The 12,313-nt window shown below is 33.5% G+C and overlaps 2 protein-coding genes across 3 annotated transcripts in view; both read right to left on the bottom strand.

Annotated features, from left to right (window-relative positions):
- LOC139496072 (signal peptide peptidase-like 2A) overlaps positions 1–12,313 on the bottom strand; it is a 72,876-nt gene that overhangs the window by 25,600 nt on the left and 34,963 nt on the right. The window lies entirely within an intron of this gene.
- On the bottom strand, positions 4,198–9,645 carry LOC139496071 (uncharacterized). Its single transcript, XM_071284509.1, has 3 exons — positions 9,455–9,645; positions 7,723–8,039; positions 4,198–6,486 (listed from the first exon to the last, which is right to left on the bottom strand). Exons 2-3 carry the CDS (start codon positions 7,895–7,897, stop codon positions 4,511–4,513), a joined length of 2,151 nt encoding a protein of 716 aa, XP_071140610.1. The 5' UTR covers positions 7,898–8,039; positions 9,455–9,645; the 3' UTR covers positions 4,198–4,510.

Below are 12,313 nucleotides of genomic sequence, written 5' to 3' on the forward strand. Positions count from 1 at the left end.
GAATTTAAGGATACATTAAACCGTAATTTTACAAAGAACATCTCATTTCATACGATAATATATTTCTTGTCTGATAAAAAGCATTGTTTAGATATAAACCCAACCGGTCTGGCATATGCATTCGTTGCTTGAGATATCAATATAAATTAATGCTTTAAAACATGCAATCGTTTAGGGAAACAAAAATAAAGAGATCAATAAATCTTCATTTAAAATAAATATAAATAATTATCCAGATTAAAATCTGTTAACAGTGAGAACAAAGTTTTATCATAAGTGTTAAACACTTGACAAATGTATCAATATCATTAAACGGAAATCAAGATACAATCTTTGTAGAACGGAAACCCAAATCTACCTTAATTTTTAAGCTGTAACGCATGGGTTTTCAAGTTTCTGGTTTCCGATTATAAGTAATATATTTTTTTATTTGAATCAAATAATTGCAAATCTAGTGAACAAAGAAATGTGAATGTTTATTTTCACACATTTCACATATAGTAGTGGCTAAATCAAACTTAATTTAATTGTCACAATCGGGAATAGGAAAAATTCCAATTACAGACTATAAGACTATCCCAGTATTTAAAGATACAAGACTGTAAAAATACGCGGTTAGTGAGTTAAAGATGTTACCGTATAACTTATATAAGTATTACGTTCAGCTATTCCCCATTATAACTCTGTAAGAGCAGTTTTTCATAAAGAGCACCATCTGTGCACTATGTACATATTTGTGTTAAACATTTATGAGTGTAAAGTTTCAACTTATATGTGTAATTTCCATATGATTGCCAAATAGTATGTTTCGAGGAACTTGAAGTTGACAATTTGAAAATTGAAATCGTCACCTGCTCCATAGATTCTTGATTGATGTTGTCAGATACGACTTTGTACTTTCGGAATTATTCTTTATCGCAGGTTTACTGGGATAAATGAGATTTAACCATTTGTTGAGGTGATGGTTTTTGTGTGAGAGGACAATACCAATATAGCTACAAGAAAAATAAAAGAACATTTCAAGATAACTAATTTTGTCTTTGAGAAGGTTCTGTGTGAGGTTACAAAAACAAAATCGCTTCTACCCTTCGCGTACCGCATATCGAACAGGATCTGCTTACTCTTCCGCCGCACCTGTCATAACCACTTGTTTTTGTTGGGCTCAATGTTTAATGTTTTATCTTGTATTTTGTATACTTCTGTTTGTTAATTCGTTGTTTTTCATTTTTTTTTTTTTTGCCATTACTTATATGTTTGAATAAACATTCAATTTTGGAAATTTGAACAATTTCTTTATAAGGAGTTAAATGTCCATACTGATATATTAAGACGAACAAATATTGCCTCCATTTAACCGTTAAAAAGACAAGTAGATTTGGAACGACACAAGGTCTAGGTCAACAAGGACAACAGTAGTATACCGCTGTTCGAAATTTATGAATCGATTGAGAAAAAACAAATCTAAAACTGAGGGAAACACATCAAATGTAAAAGGAGAACTACGACACAACAGTAACACAACATTAAAATAATTTATTAATTGGTTGTTTCTTAATTTTCGGAACACGTTTTGGAAATTTAAATGTGACGACATTTTGGGCGTTGCGTTGACTATGGGTAACAGGGCTGTGATTTTGTCATGTATTCGTTTTTATTCTATAGCTAGTCACCACTTCAGTTTAATCATGATATTCTTGATAATAATGATGTTTTTGTCCCAGGCAGATTGATGTTTTTGTCCTAGACGGATAACCCTGGCCTCTCAACTTTTTGGAACTTTTTGTCCTCGGCGATCTTCAACTTTGTAGTTGTTCAACTTTTTACATCTGATCATAGTTTTGTGTGGACGTAGCGGGTGTCTGGCGTATAAAATATTGTTTAACCTGTTACCTTTTGATGGCTATTAATCGTTTGTTTCTCTGTCCTATATTTTCTCCTACTTATCTGTTTATTTATTGTAACTCTGTCGTGTAATGTTGTCATTTTAATGTTATAATTAACACTGACATTAAAGCGGAAGGTTTGGCATGCCACAAAACCAGGTTCAACCCACATTTTTTTCATAAAATGCCCTGTACCAAATCAGGAAAATGACCATTGTTACATTATAGTTCGTTTCTGTGTGTGTTACATTTCGGTATTGTGTCTCTGTTGTGTCATAGTTCTCTTATATTTAATACGTTTCCCTCAGTTCTAGTTTGTAGCCCGGATTTGTTTTTTTTTCTCTGTCAATTAATGAATTCTGAACAGCGATACATGTATACTACTGTTGCCTTTATTCAACGCCATTTCAGCATTATTGTCCATATAGTTGCAACCGTAAGTTTAGATAGGAAAAGCGGGAATGGCCAAAGAGAAAATAAACATGCAATTCTAGGCGATTGAGGTTGGAGTCGAACGAACTTGACACGTGCTGTTTCGAACTTTAAACAGAAGCGATTGCAGGCTGATGCTACTATATATGAACGACATTGACCGCTTTAAAACCAATGTCCCGTGAGGAATTTATATGTCAACAAAAGAAAAATATCTTTCTTTCACATATTTCACTAATGCACACATGAGACAAATTCATTACCGAAAACCCAAAATTACAATTATCTCAAATTCAAAGCTTTTTAAACAGCTTTATGAAAACCTATTCCTGCAAACTTGAGTATATGAAAGTTTTTCAATTGTCATAAAAAGTGTAAATCCTTATAATAAAAAAGGGTCTTTCTTTGAATAATTTTTGGTTCCAAGTAAAATGTCACGATAAGCGTTTCACCGCAAAGTTAAGTTATTGTACGACATTTGGAAACATGTCAGATTCTTCATAAATCAGTCCCATAACTAATGAATTATACTGCATGAGTGCCAATGAAAATGCAACACTTGTGTAAATTTTTAATCTTTAAAAAAAAACCATATATATTATTTTTTGAAATGATTACCATATATCGGTTTGAAAATGAATTGTCAGACTTAACGCTTGAATGATTTTAGAAAAAAAAAGTTGGTTACAGAAAAGGGGGAGAGTCGATTGCACCGCTATACTACGCACGAGTGATTTTCTCATGTTTGTTTTGGAAACCCTGCTTCAGAATTGAAATTTCCCAAGCAACTTTGTTTGTAAGCAACTACAATAAACTAAGACGTAGATGCCTAAACTTGCAGACTACCAGATACATGAAGTTTGGGGCATGGTACAAGGAGGCATTTCAAGTCGTGAAATTTCTCGCAGAATGAAGTGTTCGGCCTCAACAATTACCAGACTCATCCAAAGATTCAACCACACTTGGTCTTTGAATGATGGGCCATGTCCCGGAAGACAGAGTGCAACTACTGCCCAAAAGGTCCGATATATTCGTTTTCAGCACCTTCGAGATTGTTTCCGTACGGCTGTCCAATCAGCATTAAAGACTGTCGGCGTCCATGGGAGACAAATTGGAGCACACACGGTAAGACGCAGTTTGCCCAGCAGTGGATTAAGAGTAAGGCCCTTTCCGCGGTAACATGCTGACAGTAGGACGACGCCAAAATCGCCTTAGATGGACCAAGAGCGTCACACACGCAATGGACAACTTTTTTATGAACGGACGAATAAAGATCACATCTTCGCCGTAGTGATTGACGAATTCGTGTGTGGAGGAGCTACATTGATGAAGTTGTATGGCCGACTGTTATACCGTTTATGGATAGACATCACGATGTTAATCCTTTTCAACAAGATAACGCTCGTGCACACTCCGCTGGCTCCACAACTGCGTTCATCAACAATGACAACCATATTCAGACATTATCATGTCCATCCTTTTCACCGGATTTGAGTCCAATTGGACAAGCCTTAAGACAGCCTACACCATTAACACCGCGCCAACTTTAAATTGCATTGTTGAAAGAATGGACAAACATTCCATAACACCGTATTCGACGTCTTGCCAGGTAAATGCCACGTCGCTGCAGCACGCAATGGACACAATCGTTATTAAAACTATGAGTAAATTGTAGCGTTGTGTTGAATAAACGCATTGCATTCGAATCGTGGTAATTGAACATTTTAGTTTGACTTTTATCTTTAGATAAACGTAATAAATATCATTTACAATTCATGTAAAGCAAATATTACTTTGTATAAAAATGTTATTTTTAAAAAACAAAATGTTGCGTTTTTATTGGCACTCAGTATATTAAATTTTAAATCAACATCGACATATATAGTAAATGAATGCATATTAATTTGCCAACATAACTGCAATGATACAATACATGGCATAACATAAACACAAATCACATTGTACACTTTTCTCATAACACGTATGCTATTTTTCCTAATCCTAGTACCAACTAAAAGTAAGGCACGGAATCAGATAATACATTTACCGAAAAGAAATATCCATCATCAATTGTTAGGCATAGCTAATGCATTTGTGATGTGGTTGTAGTCAGTATCACAACGTTAAGAGTTTTATAATTGTTAAAAAGTCTGATATAATAAACACAATATGAATTTACATAATCAAGTTTCATATTAGTTGCAATCCAGTTTTGATATCCTTTTTACCGCTATGATACTAGATTGGAATCTTTTACGTTGCAAAGCTTCCTCGTAACACTGGTAGGCTCTGTCTTTATCACCATATATCTCATAGCATACACCAAGTATTATTAAGGAAATATATATATATGAATTTGTAAATGAACAATTGTCTGTCACTATTAGATATAAATCACGTAAAGCCTGTTGTGTGTTGATTAAATCACCAAGATGATGAAAGCATAGATATCTTAGACAATGAGACATTACATTAGGCGGTACGTGTATGTCTTCATCTTCAACCTCCAGCTTTAGTTCTGATGGAATTAATGATGAGTGCTTAATGTATTCGACATTAGCTATAGTCGCCATTTTCATCCTTTCATTCAATGTCATTAACGAATGCACATTTTGTTGATAACAATTTCTGTGTTTTTCACAGTTGTAATCATCGTCCTTACACATCATGTCAGGTGAACATCTTGATAGTACATAGTCAGTAAGTCTTAGTGTAACATTAAACTGTCCAGTTATATAATAAAACGAAGCGTATAGCAACCAACCCGATACAGCATCTGTCTTGATTCCATCCATTAAATGTTTATGATAACGTTTGTGTATGTTGTACGGGTTACTGACTGACTTTGCTGGGGGTAGTAATTGTGCTAAAATTTGACTGATTTTAGCATTATGATATTTACATACATCGGTTATAAATGTAGATAGTTCGGACATTATTAAAGATTCGGTAAATGATAGATATTTATGACAAACAGAAATGTCATTAGGTACTGTCATTCTATTTGAAATCTTGTAAAATAAACAGTCCAAAATAACGAACGAAGATTCACGTTTTGTACGTAATAGATAGCCGATCTCATTTTCTATCGGAAATAAACTTATTAGCAATACATCAATCCCTCCGTGCTTTATATTATCAAGAGCACGCATTAATGTCTTACTGTTACTCTCATTGATCGTTCCATCGAACATATTGTGTCCAGGTATAAAATAGTTTGGACAGTAGCAGATTTTTACCCATGATATTAATTTATCAAGACAGAGTGAAAAACAATAAAACAATTTAGGTAATTGAAATGTTTCAATATCAACCTCCTCCGAGACCCAGAATAAAGCCGTCTTCAAAAAGTAAGAACACACTAAGTCCTTGATATCATTGTCTGCGTTAATGATGCGCTTAACTGTTAGTTTGAGTAACCCATAACATAAAAGTTGAGTGAAATTAAACGAATATACAAGTATTTTCTCTGCTACGGAGAAAGAAAATCTCCATAAGTAAATATTTGATATAGTCTTAGGACCAATAGGAACTAACAAGCATCCGTAACTTATGATCCTGTCAATTACTACATTAGGCGGCCATTGCCATCGATGACGGGTTGCCCATGGAATGGCATCGTAAGGCAGATGTTTACTCCTTATGCAGTATGCAATGTCTTCAGTCTTACTTATGTTCGATATGCATGGACCGTGTATACAAACATGCCCGTAGATTTCCATATAGTGTTTAAAAATGGCATTTACTGATAAATATATTTTACTGCTACATGTATTTTGAGGACAGAAACACTGTACATTCAAGAGGGAATTGCGATCGGTTTGTGCTACAAATCTGATTCTAGTAAATCCAGGATGATCATTGTCTGTTTCCATAACCAATACATCACGGTTTATTGGGTGTTTGATATTCCTTTCATCCTGTACTAATTCTAACTGATCGATAACGTACATTATATCAGTGTCACTGTCTTGCAAAGCCATTCCTTCTGCCAAACTTCCACTTGATATTTGTGTACGAATAGGATTCATAGCACATGCATTGTAGATTCTATCATATATGATACAAAGTCGTTGTTTGTTTCGTATATCTAGTTCTGTACCAACTATTTCTACTAGCTTCTCATATAAGTGTTTCTCCCTCCAGTTATTTCCAAGCAAAAACAACAAATCTATAAAAAATATATTTGTATTTTTCTATTCACCTTCAACTACATGACGTTGGTACATGAATTATTATCACCCTTAGAATTATTGATTTGTTTCTGTCTGATGGGATCGCCAATAAGTGCTAAGGAATGGTCATTATTTATCGGCTGAGGGGCTTGTTTTAAATGTTTCACATTCAAAAGGTGTGTTAGCAATGCAAACTTTAATTGTGTGACCCCCCTCCCCTCAAGTAAACAAACTATGTGTTGATCGCAAACACACCATCACCCAATCTATATGAAATATTTTTCGAATGACCCCTTCAATTGATAAATAATGATTGTTCCCTTTTTTGCGTATGTTTAGCCAGGTATGGCAATTTAGCCTTATATACTTATACCTTATATATCATAATAGCAATTTCGTTCTCGGTGTATCATCGTCCAAATTATTTAAATCTATTACTTAACATAACATAAAACAATCAATCGTGTGGCTGTATGTAACTAAATAGTAAATTGTTTGTCGTAAAAAAGGTTGAATGTTGAGATGAAGTATCCTAAAATACTTTTATATTTTGTTAGTTGACTCTTAATCAACAGTTGAATTATCCTAAACAAATTGTTTTCAAAGCAGTAGCTGTATTTCTACTTGAAATCTTGGATTAATAATGTTAAGCGCTTCTGATAAAGTTTTTTTTTAAGAAAAGCGGTTTAGCGCACTTAATGTATAAGGAGTTATTTCATAACTCGTGTAGATTGTACTGCAAGCCTAAGTATTGATAGAATTTGCAATCAAAGTTATTGTTGCAAATCGACCTATACATTTTTAATCTCGTATCTAAGTCATGGTGTTGTCTGTTTGTCATTTCAATTTCTTGATAATTTTGTGGTCTTTTTAATATTTGTCTTTTCTTGGTAATGGTTAAGTATTTTTGTCATTTCCCTCCTTTATTCATTGTGTTGTTTGTTTGTCATTTAACTTTCTTGGTCATGGTATTGCCCGTTTCTCGTTTTGCTCTTCTAGTCATGGTATTGCCTGTTAGTCAGTTTCCTATTCTATTCATACAGCTGCCTATTTGTTGGTTCTTTTTTAATGTCATGGTATTGTAGGATTGTATTTGGCGTATAGTTTTTGATTTAAATCATGGCATTGTTTCCTCTCATCACACTGGTTTTTTTTTATTTGTATTACAGGAAGGCCTCGTTTAGACTTTACATTTTCTAAAGTTTTAGAAATTAATATTACAACTGTTTTACCTTTGTTATCGTCTGTACAATTTTGTAAGTATTCCAGATATTCATTTGAAGATTTATCAGGATATCTAAGGTTCATTATCCACTGTTCTCTAGATTTCCTTCTTTCTAAACATGCCTTATACGTTCGTTCAAACTGCCTTTTTTTTAGTCCAATAACGTCATTTGTGATCATCATTCTACTACTAGTATCTAAAGATTGGTATAATAATGGTGTATACTAATTACGACTTCCATGGTACGGAAAACGTTTTATATCAGTACGTTGTTTTCTTATGAAAAATAGATTTCATCAAAATAATTGTCTGGGTTGCTGATGCCTACAGAAAAGACACGATAACATAGATTCACTAATGGATTAAAAATGTATATGCAATCAATTAAAAGTTTATGTTAATGTTTAAAAAAAGCATAGAATACATACTTGAATTATTGACTTCATTAGGTTTTTAAGTCAAAGCAACACTATCAAGTACTAGTAATATCAAAACCAATAACGGTAAAGTTAAATCAGTTCAAACAAAGTCATGTCGTTTAGAGTTTTAAATAAATTGCTGCATTCGTATATGAAATATAAAGTATTTCTTGGTTAAAATTCTAGATAATTAGACATATATTTAAACAAAAATATTGGTGGATTAAGAGAAGGACGGGTGACCGACCCTCCCAATTTGTTAGACAAATTTTGTTTATTATCAAGGGACCAAAGAAGCATGACTTGAGACGGTCACCTCCTATGGCAGTCAGTGTGTCTCTTATGAACATTTTTAGACCCACTACTAAGTAGAGTGTTTCTGATTGAAACAACATTCTATCTTTTTCCTGAAACTTAAAGACTGCTACACGTATTTTAATTTATTATCATAAAATTATTATTATAAAACCAGGTTTAATTCATCACTTTTTACATAAGAAAATGCCTGTACAAAGAAAGAAATATGACATTATGTTATCCCTTCGTTTGATGGGCTTCAGCTTTAAATTTTGCCATTTCGAAGGGACTTTTCGCTTAGATTTGCCTCTGATATAAAAAAAAAAAAAAAAAAAAAGAAGAAGATGTGGTATAATTGCCAATGAGAGAACTGTCCACAAGAGACCAAAATAACACAGACATTAACAACTATCGGTCACCGTATGGCCTTCAACAATGAGCAAAGCCCATACCGCATAATCAGCTGTAAAAGGCCCCGATTTGACAATGTAAAACAATTCAAACGAGAAAACAAACAGCCTCATTTATATAAAAAAAATGAACAAAAAACAAACATGTAACACAGAAACAAACGACAACCACTGAATGACAGGCTCCTGACTTTGGACAGGCGCATACTTAACTAATGTGGCGGGGTTAAACATGTTAGCCTCCCCTTAACCTGTGACAGTGGTATAACAGTACAGCATAAGAACGAACTATAAAAATCAGTTGAAAGCTTAACATATCAGATGGACAAACATACAAGTGGACGTGGCCGGTAGCTTGTACATCCCGACAACAAAAAGTCACTAGGAACAGACCTGAGAGTACTCGCAGTTACCTGACACCTAGTTCAAAGCCACTAACAGCTAATAAAAAAATCATGCATCTAAAACTAAACAATCAATTCGTACACATCCAACATCCAATGGATTTAGTGTAAAGACGTCATAAACAGTCAGAGAAAAACATGACCTTGTGCAATGCCAAGTTAGTTCAGTATTTATTTTATTTTACTTTTTAAAAAGATGTACATTTTACCTTATTTAACTTGGCCGCTTGAGATACATTTGTTGCTTCACACTATCATTCGAATGAATAGAAGTTTAGAAAAGCTGAAACAAAGAGACAAACACTTCCTTTTCAAAAATTTGTAAATACTAGTATAGATGCTATCTAATTTTGTTTGTATCAAAAACAGGATGAGCGGCTACTTAACAAAAGTGTAAAGTAAGATTACAAGGAAATCGAAACAGAACGTAAGTGAATTTCACATCTCTTCTCTTAATTCTAATACATATATTTCCCAGTGGTCATTTGCAATTGATAACGTGTACAATGCATTTACGTACTTTATTTGCGTACTAGTATATAAATGATTGAGGTTATGGAATAGTTTTTTTTACATTAAGTGTAAACTTATCAAAGACCGAACATATATAATTTGGTATGATTTCAAATGTGGCAACGAGACTGGTCAGGACTGAGAACTGGATGGTCATTTGTAGAGACCATATAAAGACTATGCCAGGATTATCAAGTACTCAATCAGACTTATTGAGTAAAGTCGAGAGCAAAGTCGAGTACAGTTTAGAAAGTTAAATACTGTCGAAATTAGGTAGAGTATTATCAAGTAAAGTATGTGCTCGAACTTACTTGTCGAGCACAATAAAAGGTTTTTCAGAATCTGAGCTGTTTGTATTGAGACAACTTAATACCACTACGCGAATAAACAGTTTCATACTATTTTTGAAAGACCCCCTTTAAATGCGGACAGAATTTTGTCAATCTAATAGCCAATTCTTTCGTCGAACATGCAGATTAGACGGCAATATACCGTTATATGTACGAAAAGTTAAGGTATCAAATACAAACAAGTTAAATCAACCGATTTGCTATTCAATGTTATGGTCATTCAAGCTATGAAGGACTTATGATTTGCCAAGATCTCATCCTTGTTAAATTATATATTTTTTTGTATTTGGGATTACCTGATTGCTCATTTATTCCGAATTCTTTTTAGAGACACTCTTAGTAATACGATTTATACAAAAAAAATTGTTTGAAGCTTTGTCCGCAGGTACAACAACATACTTATCGTGAAGAGCTTTCACAACCTCTTTGTCTTTGAAAACGGACTTATCATTGTCGATCGTCCACACATGTTTGAACTTATGAATGCGACGTTTAATCAGAGACCTGATTGTTTTGACCCATTCTGACAAAATATCCAGTTTGACTTCCATTCGTTTAGCTCATGCACTAGCTTAGTCCTCAATGGGATCCAAACTTTTTTGAAGTGTAAGTTCCAATTGATGGGTTAGATTTCTTTAAACTTACGATCATAAGATATCACCTTTTGGAGATGTTTGATTTTTCTACGCTTTATCAATACTTACATCTCATATATCCAAGTGAACTTGAAATTAAGGATGTTCGCTACTCTGTTTAAAAATAACAAAATTTTTAAAAGACTGTTATAATTGAAAGTATGTAAATAAAGAAACTAAAAGAGCAGAAAAAAATGGAGGGTCCGTGTGCTTAATTTCGAGATATAAGCCGTTGAAAATTTGGCGTGAAATAATTCTCTCTAGATTTTTCTTTCACTTAACATGGCACCTTTTTTGTTTAAAAAACTATGAAAAAATAACAAGGAATTCATAAGAGTTTTAAATATGGCTTTTTAAATTATATGTTATAAAAATATGAAAAGAAAATTAGGGGTTAGTGGGCAAATCTTTTAAAGTTAATACATGGATAAAACCAGAGGATTCCGAAAATCTGGCAAAAATTCAAAAAGTAGAGGAGCAAACATCCTTAAGGATACTGCTGATACATGAAGGACTGCTTCATACGTTGATTTTATCAGCAATATTGATTTCACAAATAACATATATGACAAACGAGACGATTTCAACTTCCCAATCATCAATTTTCCCCCTTCTCAGCAGTAACATACCCTCTGCCCCATCGTATGGTGTTTACATATCTCAGTTGATACGTTATGCTCGTGCATGTTCACACTATTCGAACTTCATATACACAATGATACAGGAGTGTGCTCCTTACGCAGAGACTGCTCCAACAAAGTTTTGAGGAGGAAAGATGACACTCCGTGAATTTTATGTACACCATCACGAATTGGTTGGTCCATACGATATGTCTGTGTCTAAACTAACTAAGGACATTTTTATCACGTGTTATTGTGATTTGCCAATTACGTCGTCTGGTCTTTTACGCACAGAACATGACTTATTCCCGAAAATGACTGTTTTGCTGACTGTGAATTCGCATTGCTAGAAGACGTCTCACGGTATTTGTTATCCAACATTCATGTATTTAGTTATAATATTGTATTTATAATAAATTGTTAAAATGTCTTATCGTTTGTAGTTGTAATTCTACTTTTTCTATTTTCTATTCGTATGTAAAAGTGAAGATAATCAATATTCATCCAGTTCATTTCTAAGATTTTAGTTTAAAGCAACTGTATGTACACAATTTATTTGTTTTACAGTTCGATCTTCAAAAAAATAACGACATAGCTAGACAATTAGCTAATACAATTTAAATTATCTAACTACTTAAACAAGTCTTGAAATTACCTGTGACGTCATTTTTGTGACGTTGACCCAGTCGTGTGAAAGACAGTTCGCAGTATTGTTGTACTGTTTTGTGTGCTGTCCAATTTTGTTTTACGTGTTCGTTTTTATTCTGTGGTTAGCATGTCAAAATGTACTAATGTATTGTTTATGTGTGTATTTCTCTGTCCTGAATGTACTTGCCACCATTTTTACTTAAAATCTATTGTACCAAGTCAGGAAAATGGCAGTGGTTATCTAATAGTTCGTTTCTGTGTGTGTTGTATTGTCGTTTTTTTTTCACTTTAGCGTTACTGTT

The sequence above is a fragment of the Mytilus edulis genome, chromosome 11 (assembly GCF_963676685.1).
Source record: "Mytilus edulis chromosome 11, xbMytEdul2.2, whole genome shotgun sequence".
Taxonomy (NCBI): Eukaryota; Metazoa; Mollusca; class Bivalvia; order Mytilida; family Mytilidae; genus Mytilus; species Mytilus edulis.